Genomic DNA, 17,459 nt, shown 5'->3' with positions numbered 1-17,459 from the left:
GTAAAATAGATCACTTACTGTGTACCTGGCATTATTTAATACAGCATATTAAGTACATTTTTGATACCCTTGAAGATTTTAGTGGATGCATCAAAATATTATTTGGACAAAGCGTGAACATTACTTCTGCTTGTTGCTTGAATAATCCTCTTTGAACTATAGATGTATCCACATACATCTTGGTTTTACTGCGCCATGTATGGCACAATATGGCACACCTTGGACTCTGCAAAAGTCACACTTTGTGATTTTTCTAAAACTTTGCTTCTCTAATCTATTACTTTAAACAAATTCTACTGCTGCAAAAAAAAAAATACAATCCATCTACTTTCTACATTTGGAAAAACCGCTAAGCCGTGTTTTACATGTTGTGACAAATTGAGTTAAAAAGCCAAGATGTATGTGGACACATCCCCTCGCATGTAAGCGAGGGGATGGGGGGGGGGGCGTTTACCTGTTAGCTAGGCTGCAATTACATGCAGCCTATCAAACAGGCGTACTGTAGAGTTCATTCTAGCACCCACCATATTTGAAATCCCAAGCAATTCCTCTTCCCTATCTGGGGTTTCGCTGTCTGCTGTAGAGCTTCTAGCACAGGGTGGTCTGTATATCAGCACTGATATGCAAACCAGACCTGTGCTAGAAACACCACAGTAGACAAAGACACACCAGGCAGGGAAGAGGAACTGCATGGGTTTTCAAAGATGGCAGGTGCTACAATAAACACTACCTACTGTATATACTATCATTAGTTTTTTCCTAAAATCCTTAGATATTTTGCTTTCTCCTTTCAAACTTAATAGCTTAATAGCTTTTAATCACAGCCTTTCAACCTGTCAAGTCTTTCAAATTACTCTACCTTATTTTCAACTGCTATGAAAAATAACCACACATTAAGTACAGTATACCGCTTTTCATCTTTCATCTTTTCATCTTCAGCAGGTTCTTTTTGTACTGGAGTATTCCTTTAGAATGTTACTTCTTACTTCAACCCAGAGACTGTTATAGATGTCCCACTGTCTGTTATATACACACGATAATACCGCATATACATACCAACCTTCACAAATTTAAATTTACACACATTGTAAACACAATCTTTATTCCATTGTTGCCTACCCTCCTGCATTCTGCAGGAGACTCCTTGAAATAAGAGCAATCTCCCTATTTCCCTGAAGAGTTTGGAAATCTCCCTGATTTCTCCCAAACCACCTTATGCAGCCCTTACCTTTTTTGTGGGGAAAAAAGAAATCAGAGATACTGTATATACAATAAGATTGGATTTGCACCTGGAATTTATTGTATAGCATCACACTTATTACATATGTTGTGATGAGGGAGAAGAAACTAAGGGGCAGATTTATTTAGTTCGGTGAAGTGATAAATTGTCTGGTTTTTATCACCGGCCAATCAGCTCTTAACTGTGAAGTTACAGGCTTGGTTTGAAAAATGACAGGTAGGAGCTGATTGGCCGGTGATAAAAACCAGACACTTTATCACATCGCCGAGCTTAATAAATCTACCCCTGAATATCATAGCAAATAATTGCAAACAAATAATCCAATATTGCAGGCAGCACTGTTATTATCAAAACCTCCTACATTTCCCAAAGTGTATAGTTACTATCAAAACTTGCTACATTTCCCAAAGTATATAGTTACTAATGTTATCTAGAAATATCTTGCAACAAGCATTTAAGCACATATACGACCATATATGGAACTAACCACGCCCTTTGGGTAGAGCATGATACGCCCCCTTAATGGAGCGCTGTGTAAAATTCTACTGACAACTATAATCTCCCTGAAACTAATTTTCAAAAGTAGGCAAGTATGCTTTATTCCCATATGTATTATATAAGAGCACATTCAAAACTATTGAAATTACATAAAGTATGTGAGCAAGGATGAAGCATATTTCATTGTCTTTTACAAAACCTTACTAAGCTTCCCAGTACACCAGTTAACCATTGTAAATCACCAACATGGGTATTAAGAGGGAACATAGTGTCAGACTATAAGAAAGATGATGGGGTAACAGGTTAGGGTCCAGGAGGCCCTTTGCTGTAGCCTAAATACCATCAATGGCCCAATGATCCGAGCTGTATTGTAGGAGAAGTGGAGATAGAGGCAACTTCCTGTGGCTTGTGCCATAATACCCCACAAAGCATAATAAATTAATTTGACCTTGTAGGCTGCATGCAAATCATTGGCTTTTGCTGCAACGCTACATACAAATTTAAGGAAATGGAACCAATAAATGGAACCAATGGCCTCAGCACGGCACCATCTGTGTCCCATCATTTTCTTCTAACTTACAGTAGTTAATCATATGCATCTAACATTTTTAATGTTTTAATAGAACCGGAACCTCGGCCCACATTACCACCACCAACTCCCTGTCCTTTGGATTGTAAGAATGGTGGGATTTGTACAAACAATCGTTGCATTTGTCCAGATAATTATACGGGTGAACTTTGTACAAAAGGTATGTAAAAAATTTTGGATGTAAAGAAATTTGGGGATGTTTCTTCCAATTAGTTTTTTTTTTTTTATAACAGGTAGGGTGGTATTCAATTGTTGTATCACACCCAAAGTCACAGGAGATCATAATGTGAAATTCAATTGATCCAATTTTTTGTGCATATTGTGCTCATTATAGTCCGGTTTAGACACGCATTTGTGCATTTCAGCAAACCACCCCCAGACTGAAATGCTGCTGAAAAACAATTGACTACCACCCATAGTTTCCAATCCAGACTTAACTGTCACTTTTCTAATAGTTCAGTATATAGAGAATATAAGTAAACATCTGGTTGCTATAGCAACATTCAGCAGGTATTCGAGCACCAGGAATAGATTTTTGCGACTTCTTATTTGACCATTGTCTGTTGAATAGAGAAATTTTGCTGCCATAGAGTGATGTGCTGCAAATAAATGGTAAAGGGTGTGTACATAATATTAATGTTTTTGAAACTTTTAAGAGACCATTTAGGAACATGCGCTCTTTTATTCATAGAGTTGCCTGCAAATAGGCTGCATGTTTTACATAAACCTCCATTCGCAGGCTGTGGGGGATCACGCTGGGGCATCTATTAGTTAAAATATGTGTAGCAGGTAGAAGGAGTGTGGGGTATATTTGCTAGTAACAATTGTCTTATAATTATGCAAAATATGTAGAGAACTGTCCATTTTCTCTACAAAAAATCCTCTAAACACTGCATAAAATACAATAAGTTAATAATAAGAAGAAGAATAAGAATCAAGCAAAAATTGTGGCACAATTGGGCAAAAATAAATCAGATAAAGTAAATAATAATAAACACTTCCTCAGTTCTTATAATTCCTTGAAGAAAAGTCAATGTAGAAGGCTATTTGTCCTTATATAGAACATAAATCTTGACCCGGATGGATGATATAGTTAGTGTTGGCGCTATTAAGAACTTACTTTCAGTGACATCAAAGAAATTTGGAGTCCATGATAGAGATTGATGGTTAGCATGTCCATTCTCATCTCTATCAGTGGTGCTTTGTGGCAACTCTCCTCCCTTGCTACACCCCAGGTTTATTTATCTACGATATCGAGAATTGGCAGCATCTTTCACCAAAGGGCTGGAGTCAGTCTGGTTCTCTGGCTTCCTCATCCCAGTTGTCCATTGTTCTTCTTCCATTTGCAGCGCCCCTGCAGACTGTGACAGCAGTTTTTTTCACAGTAGATCTGACAGGAGGTGAAGGAGCTACTGCAGTTCTTCTGTAGGCAGCACGGTAGTTTGTCCAGCAGAAGGACTGTGCAGCACTTCAGCCCATTAATTAGCCTTCTCAGGTTGGTAGGCAGGGACTCCTTCCCCTCACTGAGGCTCTTTGACTGGTGGTAGCAGGGGCTCTGACAGTTGGGGTAGGCCTCTGGCATTTGTTTCTTGCATTAACAGGGCAGTTGAAACAAGTATAGTGAAATATAGATGTCCAGCCTGCCCAGAAGCCCCTTGGCATTTAGCCTGAATGCCTAGAGTATGCCCAGGGTCATCTCTAGATGGCAGGTACAATTTAAGTGTTCCAGTCTTATGCTGTGAACCCAAACCAGTGCTTGCTATTTGTTTAACCACGTATTCACAGGCCAATGCACTTAAGTGTAAAATTAAAAATAAAGCACATCCCAATGGTAATTTATGGAAAGCATATTAAATCAGACAGGATATTTTGGGTGAAATTTAATAGGATGAGAAATTCAGAAAGTTTTTTTTTTTAAAGTGGCAATCATCCACACTTCAAATTGTATTTGCAGTATAAATGATTGCCGCTTTAAAAAAACCTGGAGATTTCTTACCAAATCTCTCACTTTCTGAATCTCTCATCCTATTAAATTTCCCCCATAGTTTAAGTTAAAAAAGCTTTTAAATAAACATATTACAGAGAACCATATTACAATGGATCATATGTATTAATACAAATGTAGTTTAGAGCTTCATAAGGGGGCTCAGGTCATACTATTTTTCAGAGATCTAAACTATACAAGCTCAGGATGTTTGAACAAGCTTACTGTACAGTATGTGACCTAGAGGTTAAAATATATATGTATGTACACAGGTGGTATCATTTATGTTCTTTTATTTCCATAAGTGGGTGGATAGGGGTCCAAGTGTATTGCTTTGCCCAGCGCCTACAATGCTGTTAAGATAGCCATGGGCATTGGATAATACACCTTGTCACTCATTAACTGAGGCTAATCGCAAGTCTAGTGGAGAAATGAACAAGATTGTATAGAATATTATTCTGTGGTTCAAAGTTCTCTGTATACTGTACATGAATGATTTGTAACAATAACATTACATGCAATAATAATGAATAGTGCATTTTATGATCAGGCATCACCTTACTTTATTTTAATTTTTTTCCTTTGCAGAAAACTTTTGCAAAAGTTTTCAAAATTGTACAAATGAAGGATGTGTTACCTTTGGAAACATTCTAGTAGGCATGTATGGCTTATCAAATGAAACCTGCAATGCCACTGATGTAAATGGTAAGTTCTACATACAGTATAGTGTTTTGTAAAGATTTGGCGTATATTGTATACAGGAATGGTCCCATACCATTATTTTTCAAAGGGCCCCTAGGACCCCCCCTCCTTTGCACCTTCTGTTACAATCTGCCACCTGTTACTACAGTAGTACTGACCAGGGGCATAACTAGGATATTGTGGGCATCATAGCAAACTCTTAAGAAGCCCCCCCCCCCCCACACACACACACACACACACACACACACACAGCGTCAGAGAGAGGGGGAGGATACAGCATCAGAGAAAGAAGGGGCAGAGACGGTGTCAGAGAAATAGGGGGAGGAGATTGCGCCAGAGAAATAGGGAGAGGAGACAATGCCAGAGAAAGAGGGGAAGGAGACAGTCCTAGAGAAAGAGGGGGAGGAGACGTGCCAGATAAAGAGGGGGAGGAGACGTGCCAGAGAAAAAGGGAGGAGACAGCATCAGAGAAAGAGCGGGGGAGACAGCATCCGGGACTGGGAGGAAACGGTCATAGAGGCGAAGAGATAGCATCAAAGCGAGGGGGAGGGGACAGTGTTAGAAAAAGAGAGAGGGGAGAGTTAGACAGCTTCAGACAGAGAGTGGGGGTGAGCATACCTCATTACAGCAGACAGAAGTCTGTGGGAGAACAGCCAGAGGCCTCTTATGGGGGCGGGCACATCACGGCATTAGGTCACGCCCACTAAATGTCCACGAATCACGGGACTTCTGGAAGCCGGCCAGGAGAGTGAGAGGGTGGAGGGAGCACAGCTTCATCCTCTGTGGATGCACTGCAGCTTGCGGGGGCCACCCGAAGCGTGGTGAGCGGACGCGCATTACTTCACAGATATTATTCGGCCGCTCGCCACGCTACAGGCTCGGTGGCTCACTGCGCTCGCCACACTATATAATATCAACTCCACGCCGACGTGGATAGTGGGGGTATCAAAAGGTCGGAAGACGCGTACCGCCGCCCCTCGCGGGCTCGTTGCGCTCGCCACACTTCGGGTTGGCGTTCATCGTGGGGTGGCTTTAACAATGGGGAGGGGGGTGGGGCATTTGTCATGTAAAATACCCATAAGGGTGGGTATACAATGAAAAATCGGGTCCATTGGCCCATTTAACATTGTTCCCTATGTAAAATCGGGTCCATCGCATCGGTCGCATTGCATGCCTTAACTTAAGGCACCCAATGGACGCGATTTTTTCATTGTCGGGAAAAGGCTAAAAATAGCCCTAAAATCGCATCGGTCGCGTCCATCGCATACCTTAAGTTAAGGTATGCGTTCACCTACGACGGGCGCCGTGCTAGGAAACAAGTACCAAATTTTCCTTTGCGAGTGAACCAGAATAAGGGCTTCAGCACATCTCCACCTTGTGGCTAATTCAGATTCCAGTAATCCAAACGGTGGCAGACAGTGCAGAGGCACTCGGAGAGTAGGCTGAGTGCGGGGGATGTTGGACCTAGAGCTGGGGTAGCCAACCCTAGTCCTCGAGAGCTACCAACAGTGCATGTTTTGCAGGTCTCCTCGCAGAATCACGTGAGCTAATTAGCTCCATCTGTGTATCTTTTAAAATGTGTCAGTAATTAATGAGTGCAGCTGTGCAGCAACTAGGTTGTCTGGAAAATGTGCACTGTTGGTAGCTCTCGAGGGCTAGGTTGGCTACCACTGACCTAGAGGCATCCGTTTCCCTTAATCAGGGCACCACCTGCACCTACGAGGTAGCTACATCTGTGAATGTGCATAATAAAGTGCTTGTGTACAGTATATATTTAATGTTTTATTGCTAACCTCTACTTGCCTTATCTGTGACAAATGTAATATATGTGGAGTTGTGGTAAGAGCTGAGTTTTCTGACAATTTAAAGCCGATATTGATTTTAAGCAAAATCTAGTTGTTGCATTAAATCTTGTTGCTTCATTTCTGCAATCTCTGCTATTGCTTGCAGGCCTTGACGTTGGTTCACTGTAGTAGATGCATACTGTGCACTTTTAGAGATGTGTGATGACAGTATCACTGGGAAGATAGCTATAGAGAAGAAAGCACTAGGATTATAATTCAGTAAGGTCAACTTTGAACGCATTAATTTGCCTAAATATTTACAAGGTTCCTATAAGCAAAATAATAATACTGTACATCTGTATTTTAAGATTAGTTTAAAACACTAATGTCATGTATTCTTTTAATATTTACAGCTAATACTTCAAGGGCTATTGCTCAGTGTAGAATTGTAGATGGTGTCCCAAAAGTAGGACTCATCATATATCAAGATTGTAATCAAAATCTTCAAACCCTTGCAAATAAGGTAAGTGACGTCTTATTATTACAAGTTATGCAGTACAACTTTATTTACAAATAAATAAAAGGGATTGAACATAGTGCAACACAGCATTTTGTGATGCACCCAGTGGTGCAAGTAAGGGGTTACGGAGTGGTACACCCCGCATCCTCTGCTGCGCTTCTCCCACCCCTCCGGTGGCTGCCGCCGCTGAGAGATGGAGGAGAGCGCAGAGCAGCGCCACAGGCTTCCCAACCACTCTGCCACTGAGAGACTAGAAGAGTGGAGCACAGCGCCGCAGGTTTCCCTAACCCCTCCGGCGGCTTTCAGCCTTTTCAAATTCAGAGGGGCTCCTGAGCCTATTAGGGCTTGCATAGAAGCAGCCACGGTGATTGGCTGCCTGGCCACGAGCTCCGATTGGCTAATGAAGTGGCACCATATTTGAAATGGTCGAGAGCCGCCATAAGGGTGAGACAAGCCTGTGGCGATGTTCCCCCTGGGGTCGGGGACCAGGAGCCACTGCCAGTAGCACTTGCACATGACAGTACTGCTGTGTGGGGAGAGGGGCATGACCTGGCATGGTTGGAGGGAGCCCCCTTGGGCAACGAGTATGTAATCCCCCCCCCCTCTTTGGGCAACAAACATGTAAACATTTCCCATGCCCTGGGCAATGAGCATGTAATCACTTCATGGCAGCAAGAATGGAACTCCCCATGGCAACAAGCATGTAATCCTCCCAAGCCTGAAATCCCCCTGTGCCAACAAGCACAAAACTCCTGGCATCAAGCACGTAGCTCATGGCAGCTAGCATGTAGGTAAGCTGCAATTATATTACATAATATGTAATAGGCATTATGGTGTGTGACATAATATGTAATAATAAGTAATGGGCTTTATGGTGTGGGGCATTATGTGAAGTGGGCATTACATTGTGTGACATAATGTGTAATTGGCATTACGGCATGTGGTATAATGTGTAAGATTGATTACAGTGTGTGGCATAATGTGGCCATGCCCCTCTTGTCATCTACTTCATATGACCATGCCCTCTCATGACACATGACCACACCCACTTTTGCCACACGCGCCGTAGGTGCACACTTATAATACCGCTGAGAAATCATTTCTACTTGCGCCACTGGCTGCAGCACAGTTCATTTTAATACATTCTGTAAGACTATATTTTACCTGAATGCAAGCAGCATCAGCATATACTGTATCTATAGTCACTGAGTCAGCCATCCTGTGTCACATAATCCATCCTTTTCTTCAACTAAATGAACTGTGTGGGTGTTTGAGAACTTAGATCAAGGACTCTGAGCTCTAAATAGACAGGAATGAACGATTCTCAACCCCCCCCCACCCCCCCACCTTCCCAGCCCACCACTTCCTATGTGGTAATGAAATAGTTTAGTTATGTTATTTCATACAGTTTATATAGATTAACAATCGTTATTGATCTAAATCAAAAAACACAATTTATATATAGGGATATAAAAAATAGAACAAACTGTGCGCTTTAACCAAAGGTTGAACTTGATGAACATACTGTAAGTCTTTATTCAGTCTAAATTACTATGTAACTATGGGTCTGATTCAGCAAGGATCGCTAAGCAGCAGTCGATCGCTGCTTTGCGAAAAACATTGACCGTTTGCATGCAAATAGCCATCACATGCAACTCACAAACCAGACCATTAACATCTTAAGCTTGTTGTGGTTATCTTTTGTTCATAAAAGTGTGTACAACAACATACAGTATGATTGTAGAATAACACATGTCTCTCAGTCATATGCTGCGTTCTTCATTTAGACTGATGTAGATGCTGACAATGTCAGGGAGATTGCTGCCACCACACAGATCCTCACTTCTGAGCCTGAAACTTTGCAGGCAGATGACGTTTCTAATGCTATTAGGATTATAAACAGGATCCTGACCATTCCGCAGAATGCTACTGAGGAAGAAGAAGTGAGTATTACATTTTTCAGATTAAGTTATTTACTATTGAAAAACAGATATATTTCATATCAGGGCTTCTTAGCGGGTACAGCTGCTATGGTGATGCCAAGTCACCCTCCCAAGACAACCACTCTGCTTTTCTCTGTGATCCTGTTTGGGGAATGGAAGATGTGCACTGAATTGCAAAAGATCAGGGGTTGGTCATTCAAAGAGGTGGTCCAGAATCCTGTTACCCTATAACAGTGGTTCTCAAACTGTGGGTCCTGACCCAAAAGTGGGTCCGACATTCTCATCATGGGGCCACGACTCCATGTTGCTGACCATCAGGCTGATGAGTTTTCTAATCTCAGTCAGTGATTCAAGGAGTCTGAATAATGGAGTCTTTAGATGTATCTGTTATTTTAGACTCCTCACATAACGTTGTGCCTAACGTTGTGCCTCCACAATGCTGCCTGCTGTCTGCTGACTACACATGCGATGTGATGACCTTCTGCAGTAACTTGCTGTGGTCCTGCAATTATTTTTATTGTCTGATGGGGTCCCAGAGCAAAATAGTTTGAGGACCCCTGCCTTATAACATGACTATAAGAGCCTGCCAATGCTGTATTCCCCTTTATTGATTTACATTATTCATTGGCCTGATTCTGCATTGTTCGTGTACTTGAGCAATTATTTGCAACTGTGCATGTTCAAAAAGTTCTAAAAATCCCTATGACGCATGCATTACGCTGAGTGTAGACTCAAAGATGCTGTTACGATCAAATCAGATGGTACTGTATCAGAAAGGTGGCAGAAAAGGAATAGGTGCTCCTGGGGTGCTGACTGTGGTTGGTGGCTAGTAGTATACACAACATTGGTCCATTCAGTGGGCATAAACTTAATTATTTCTTTTCTCCACATAGTACCATGCTGAATATTTTGTGGAAGTAATAAATACCTTTGTTCATTACCCATAATAAATGGGATGTCTTAACCTGTTGATTTAACGTAGTGTTTTTTAATCTCTGTGCAAAATATCCCCTAAAAATGCCAGCGTCACTAACATTTGTTATATAAATTCAAATCAAAAAAATGTTGTGCAAAAAAAATTATATTTCCTATAAAAGGTACACATTACAGGTCATTATGATGAATAAAAATGCTTGCTTGCTAATTTTTAGCTTATTTTGACAAATACCTTTGCACTCAAAGGGGGGGTATTCAATCCCGGTCGAGATCTTTATTTTGTCGAGGTTTGTTGTATTCCCGACAAGAGGACTAATCGAATCTCTATTCTATTCATTGTTTAGTTTTCTCGACTGTCTATCTAAGCCTGGGGTAGCCAACCCTAGTCCTCGAGAGCTACCAACAGTGCATGTTTTGCAGGTCTCCTCACAGAATCACAAGTCAGCTAATTAGCTCCATCTGTGTATCTTTTAAAATGTGTCAGTGATTAATGAGTGCAGCTGTGCAGCAGCTAGGTTGTCTGGAAAATGTGAACTGTTGGTAGCTTTCGAGGGCTAGGGTTGGCTACCACTGATCTAAGCTCACCTGGTTTTCTTTTCTCTTGAGTGTTGAGATGATCATTTCTTGTATTGTCGAGCTGATTTTGGACCAAACTGTCAAGCTCATTCCACGAACCGATTCAATGTGGAATACTCTACATGTTTGACTGCTTTTAGTCACTATTCCAACAATTTCAACTAGACAGTTTTCTTTGTCGTGGGCTGGCTAGTTTGACTTTTTTTCATGGGCAACACTGTTGTTTATTAGTGTTAATCATGTACCCTTGCTTCCCTAATGTTTGAAGCAGTTACTCTGGGTTTGGATCTCTGTTTGAAAATACAGGGAAACCTTTTGGAGGATATCGTATTTTTGGATCCTTACTTCTTGCTAAGTTTTCTATTTCCAGAATTACAAATCATTCATGAATCCCAAGGCCATTATGATTGTAAGTTTACTCTAACTTGCAATTATACAGTATATATAGGATGAATTAAGAAATCATCCTCTGATTTCTATATACACCCTGCTATGGTATTTTTCCCTTTGCATTCATACATATGTCCCCATGAATAGACCAATCATGTTCCAATCAAATATGTTCCTTGTATCCATGCTGGGGCAGATTTACCCATGATTCATTGTTTGTCAGATTTTGTTTACTTCTCCCAGAACTCTCACTCCTGTTTTGAGACTTTAGGGAGAGCATTTTGCAGTCTACTGATTTGGAAAAGGCTGTGCTCCTCAACTTGATTAGGGTCCTGTCCCTGGTCCCGCTCACAAAGATGCTCTGCTCCGTTGCCAAACCAAAGTCTACACTATGCGATCAGATGAAATGGCAAGACCCACATGGTGCTGGGGTTTATATATTATCTGTCGAGGCGGGAAGGCTAGATTGCCACACCTACAGCTCGCCACATTGGTCAGTGGTTGACAGGAGGCATTTCTGCAGTATTACACTTTAAATAGGTGGACCAAGGGACTGGCAAGCTGGATGTTGCCTGTTGAGCAAAACAAAAATGACTCTGCTTGACTAGTCAGACTATTTCTGCAGGGATTGAATACCCCCAAAGGGTTAATTATGTACCAAAAACTTACATGTTTTCTGTTACTAGAAACATAAGACATAAAGTAAATTGGTTTTAATTTTTAGGGGACAAAATTTTGCAGTGATTCCTTAATAAACACACAAAATACTTAATAAAAATAAACATAATAAATGAACTGCAATTTGATAAATAATTTAATACATTTAAAACTAATTATTTCTGAAATATCTGCGATGAGCAGTATACAGGAGACACCTGGTTGAACAGGCATGGAATGACCCTAGGAAGATGGTGGACCATCTGTCTTTAGTAGATAAAAGTAAAGCACTGAACACCAACCCCCAACATTACCCAGCAAACAGTGTGCCCCCTGTGCAGTATATCAAACAGGCCAACATTTCTGCACATGTGCACACGCAGGGTGCGTGCGGCCATGGCAAACAAATTGTTCACCGGTTGCACGCACCCAACATTGCGGATTGGCGGGCCCGAGGACTCGCCCTTGGGAACACCCAGCGTTTCATGGGCATTCCCATGGAAATTGCCCGATGATGTTGGCACCAGGGCGGGCAGCCCACTACCTTCAAAATGCCCACGCACATCTAAGGTTACCTCAGAGCAAACCTTAGATGTGTGTGTGCCTTCCACATCATTCGATGGTCGGCGACCATCAAATGATGTGGGTGTATCCCAGCAGCCAGTGCGTGCGATCACACACTGCGAGGGGCATTTGGGATTTGGTGGACTCGCAAGGCTGCAAATCAATCATAATACATACCTCCCAACAGTCCCGAAAACTGTGGGAATGTTCCCGGGAGTGTCCCGCGGCGAGGGGGGGGGGCTGTTGGGAGTCCCCCCTGTCGGCTGCTGAGCAGTGGGGAATAAACTCACCCGTGAGTATAGGCCACGCCCCTGAAAATAGGCCATGGCCCTCGAAAATTTCCGGCGCGCAGTCCCCTGTCCCTCCTCCGGCTCCCAAGAAGTTGGGAGGTATGATAATAGTTCTTATAGATTGTAAGCTCCACTGGGGCAGGGACTGATGTGAATGATCAAATTTACTCTGTAAATTGCTGCGGAATATGTATGCGCTATAAAAGAGACTGTAAATAAATAAATCATTATAATAAAATGCTTTGGAAGAGCTGTACAATTACAGTATATAATACAGTTTATGTAGAAAAATAACTTAGGAAACCTTTTCAGCTGCAGGAAACTTGATAACAAAGTTGTAAAAAGTATAGATTGGTGATTTGGAAGCAGAGGACAGAAAAACTACCTCTGCAGTATCTAAAACACATGTATGGATCTCACAATTGTTCAGCAATTTACTATATGTGCCATATTATAAGTGGCCACAAGATGGCAATAATGATACATACATTTCAGTCAAAGCAGACTGAAAAAACTTAACCACCTTTATCCTTATTTTGTAATACAAGTGCAGAAAGAGCCTACACTACATGGATTGAAAGTTGCCACTAGATGGCTATTTGGCACACTAGAAGGAATAAATGCCATCCTATGGGGGATATTCAATTTGCCACTGTTTATTACCTCCTAGGGCCCCCAGCCGGCACTGATCTTGTATTGTGATTTTTCAGACAAGGCTAAATTACCAATAATCAGGCATCTTTTCCCTGAACACATAGTTCTGTGACTTATCACAGATCCTGTATTTTTGCACCACAATAATGGTGCAAAAAATGGAGGCTGATTGAATAGACCAAAAAAACTGCATTAAAATGAAAAATCTTGAAAAACTATTTTTTTACACCTGGAAAATTTGCGGGTCTAATTTAATATAGTGTACTTTTGCCACATTTGCATGCCCACTGCTTATATATACAGCCCACTTTCCACATCTACATGCCCATTCCATTCTCAGTCCTGGACAGCCCAGTCTTACATAGGAACATATACTATTAGCTGCAGTAAATTACTAATGGCTCCTCTGGGAGTTATCCCAATAGGCTCGTAATCCTGAACTCGTCATGCACAAGAAGCAGAATCTCCAATAAGCAGCCCCAGGGGACTGTTTTTAAAGCTGATAACACAAGGGATGGTTGATGCTTTATCTCTATTTATAGCTTCAAAGTAGTATAGCTTATTGGTTTTAATTTTTAGGGGACAAAATTTTGCAGTGATTCCTTAATAAACACACAAAATACTTAATACTAATAAACATAATAAATGAACTGCAATTTGATAAATAATTTAATACATTTAAAACTAATTATTTCTGAAATATCTGCGATGAGCAGTATACAGGAGACACCTGGTTGAACAGGCATGGAATGACCCTAGGAAGATGGTGGACCATCTGTCTTTAGTAGATAAAAGTAAAGCACTGAACACCAACCCCCAACATTACCCAGCAAACTGTGTGCCCCCTGTGCAGTATATCAAACAGGCCAACATTTCTGCACATGTGCACACGCAGGGTGCGTGCGGCCATGGCAAACAAATTGTTCACCGGTTGCACACACCCAACATTGCGGATTGGTGGGCCCGAGGACTCGCCCTTGGGAACACCCAGCGTTTAATGGGCATTCCCATGGAAATTGCCCAATGATGTTGGCACCAGGGCGGGCAGCTCACATCACCGGATATGAGCTGCCAGCCCACTACCTTCAAAATGCCCACGCACATCTAAGGTTACCTCAGAGCAACCTTAGATGTGTGTGTGCCTTCCACATCATTCGATGGTCGGCGACCATCAGATGATGTGGGTGTATCCCAGCAGCCAGTGCGTGCGATCACACACTGCGAGGGGCATTTGGGATTTGGTGGACTCGCAAGGCTGCAAATCAACCATAATACATACCTCCCAACAGTCCCGAAAACCGTGGGAATGTCCCTGGGAGTGTCCCGTGGCGAGGGGGGGCTGTTGTCGGCTGCTGAGCAGTGGGGAATAAACTCACCCGTGAGTATAGGCCACGCCCCCGAAAATAGGCCACGCCCCCGAAAATTTCCGGTGCGCAGTCCCCTGTCCCTCCTCCGGCTCCCAAGAAGTTGGGAGGTATGATAATAGTTCTTATAGATTGTAAGCTCCACTGGGGCAGGGACTGATGTGAATGATCAAATTTACTCTGTAAATTGCTGCGGAATATGTGTGCGCTATAAAAGAGACTGTGAATAAAAACATCATTATAATAAAATGCTTTGGAAGAGCTGTACAATTACAGTATATAATACAGTTTATGTATAAATATAACTTAGGAAACCTTTTCAGCTGCAGGAAACTTGATAACAAAGTTGTAAAAAGTATAGATTGGTGATTTGGAAGCAGAGGATAGAAAAACTACCTCTGCAGTATCTAAAACACATGTATGGATCTCACAATTGTTCGGCAATTTACTATATGTGCCATATTATAAGTGGCCACAAGATGGCAATAATGATACATACATTTCAGTCAAAGCAGACTGAAAAAACTTAACCACCTTTATCCTTATTGTGTAATACAAGTGCAGAAAGAGCCTACACTACATGGATTGAAAGTTGCCACTAGATGGCTATATTGGCACACTAGAAGGAATAAATGCCATCCTATGGGGGATATTCAATTTGCCACTGTTTATTACCTCCTAGGGCCCCCCCAGCCGGCACTGATCTTGTATTGTGATTTTTCAGACAAGGCTAAATTACCAATAATCAGGCATCTTTTCCCTGAACACATAGTTCTGTGACTTATCACAGATCCTGTATTTTTGCACCACAATAATGGTGCAAACAATGGAGGCTGATTGAATAGACCAAAAAAAACTGCATTAAAATGAAAAATCTTAAAAAACTATTTTTTTACACCTGGAAAATTTGCGGGTCTAATTTAATATCCTCTTTAGTGTACTTTTGCCACATTTGCATGCCCACTGCTTATATATACAGCCCACTTTTCACATCTACATGCCCATTCCATTCTCAGTCGTGGACAGCCCAGTCTTACATAGGAACATATACTATTAGCTGCAGTAAATTACTAATGGCTCCTCTGGGAGTCATCCCAATAGCCGTGTAATCCGGAACTCGTCATGCACAAGAAGCAGAATCTCCAATAAGCAGCCCCAGGGGACTGTTTTTAAAGCTGATAACACAAGGGATGGTTGATGCTTTATCTCTATTTATAGCTTCAAAGTAGTATAGCTTATTGCCTGTATTCTTAGCAGTGGCGTGTGGTGGGGTGAGGCAGGTGAGGCACAACCTTTCCTGTCATACTAACGTATATGCCGGAGTTTTGAATTGATAAAGTATGTCAATAATACAAAGAATATATTTTAAAAAATATATATTTTTATTATTCTAATCATTTTTTATAGTCAAAACTCTATGGCAGGTGAGGCTGTGCCTCACCTGGCTACCTTTTCTGCACATCTCTTATCAAAACTTATCGAATCTCCAGCAGTGTATACTGCTGCACATGTGTATAATACTGGCATGTACCCCAGGGCTCATATATTGTGTGCAAATCTGGCTCTGGTACTTGCCAGGGACTCCTCCGCCATTTACCTCACCGCATGTCCCTGATTCTTAGGGTCCGCGCATGCACAAGACCTGTTCTGGTTATGTGCCGGGTGGCTTTTGCAATGTCACTTGCAGACCCATCTTACCAATATCACTTTACATGGAGAAATGGAGGCAACCCGAAACCATTCTTGAAAAAGAGGGGCTTCCTTCACTGTACACTGACTTAATGGACCCGGAAGTCCAGATCTGATGGCCAGTCTGAGCAAGCTTGGGCTTACCCAGAGTGAATGACCATAGTCTAATAACATCTTGCACACAGCACTCTTATCTTGAAGATGCATTTACCTCCTTCTGATGCATCTACCTCCTTCTGGTGCCTCCTGCTGCATTTGTATGGAATTGCACAGATGCTTTCCTGAAGCTGTGCAGTTCCTTACAAATCAGAATCTGGCCCTTAGTTTATTTGTTTTAAAAACCTACATAGAGGACATCTATATCATATGTTGTCTCTACCATTAGGCAGCTGCCTAGGGTGCTGGGATCTGGGGGACACCGCCAAGTCTGCAAATCAAAAATGTCTATGAGGATCCTTGTTGTACACTTAATGCAGGTGGCGGCTGTGGAACTTCTAAGACCTCACCTCCATACTTTCCCTTGAGACATAATGGCCTACTTTGCTGCCACCTCCTCCTTGTACTCTGTCATAGGTGGCAAAGAGGAGGGTGCGGAGGGCATGCCCACTGCTTATATATAAAGCTGGGAGGACCACACTATTTTTGGGAGCCTCCCTGCCATTCAGGAATGGTAGGCAGTTGGAAAGTTGGTGTTCATGGCAGTATGAGGGGGGGGGGAGGGGCAGAAGGTTGAAGTTTTGCCTAGGGTGCTGAGAAGCCTTACACCGGCCCTGTTCATAAAGCATATTAGCCAGATGTACTAAGCTTCAAAAAGTTATAAGTGAAGAGTGATAAACTACCAGCCAATCAGCTCCTGTCATTTTCCAAATACAGCCTGTAGAATGACAGTTAGGGGCTGGTTGGCTGGTAGTTTAATACTCTTCACTTTATCCCTTTTTGAAGCTTGGGTCGATGCATATCGCTGCTGTATTCGTGTGTCTGTGTCTTTTACCAAACTTCAGTCTGTGTCTTTATGCTAAGGCCACTGTAAATCCCTTCCCTGGTGTACATACATGCGTCTGAATGTTCAAGGACTGAGA

General features: G+C 42.0%; 1 protein-coding gene across 1 annotated transcript in view; it reads left to right on the top strand.

Moving 5' to 3' along the window:
- The first annotated feature begins 2,359 nt into the window (after nt 1-2,359).
- LOC146058412 (adhesion G-protein coupled receptor G7-like) overlaps nt 2,360-17,459 on the top strand; it is a 32,486-nt gene continuing 17,386 nt past the window's right edge. Inside the window, exons 1-4 of the mRNA XM_083170695.1 lie at nt 2,360-2,487; nt 4,900-5,016; nt 7,211-7,320; nt 9,105-9,260. Coding sequence (XP_083026821.1) covers nt 4,971-5,016; nt 7,211-7,320; nt 9,105-9,260 — 312 coding nt within the window. The 5' untranslated portion in view covers nt 2,360-2,487; nt 4,900-4,970. The remainder of the gene's footprint in view (nt 2,488-4,899; nt 5,017-7,210; nt 7,321-9,104; nt 9,261-17,459) is intronic.

Source organism: Crinia signifera, chromosome 2 (genome assembly GCF_055691185.1).
Source record: "Crinia signifera chromosome 2, ASM5569118v1, whole genome shotgun sequence".
In the NCBI taxonomy this organism is placed as follows: Eukaryota; Metazoa; Chordata; class Amphibia; order Anura; family Myobatrachidae; genus Crinia; species Crinia signifera.
The sequence above is the reverse complement of the archived record's forward strand: the minus strand, read 5'-3'. Positions and strand labels throughout refer to the sequence as shown.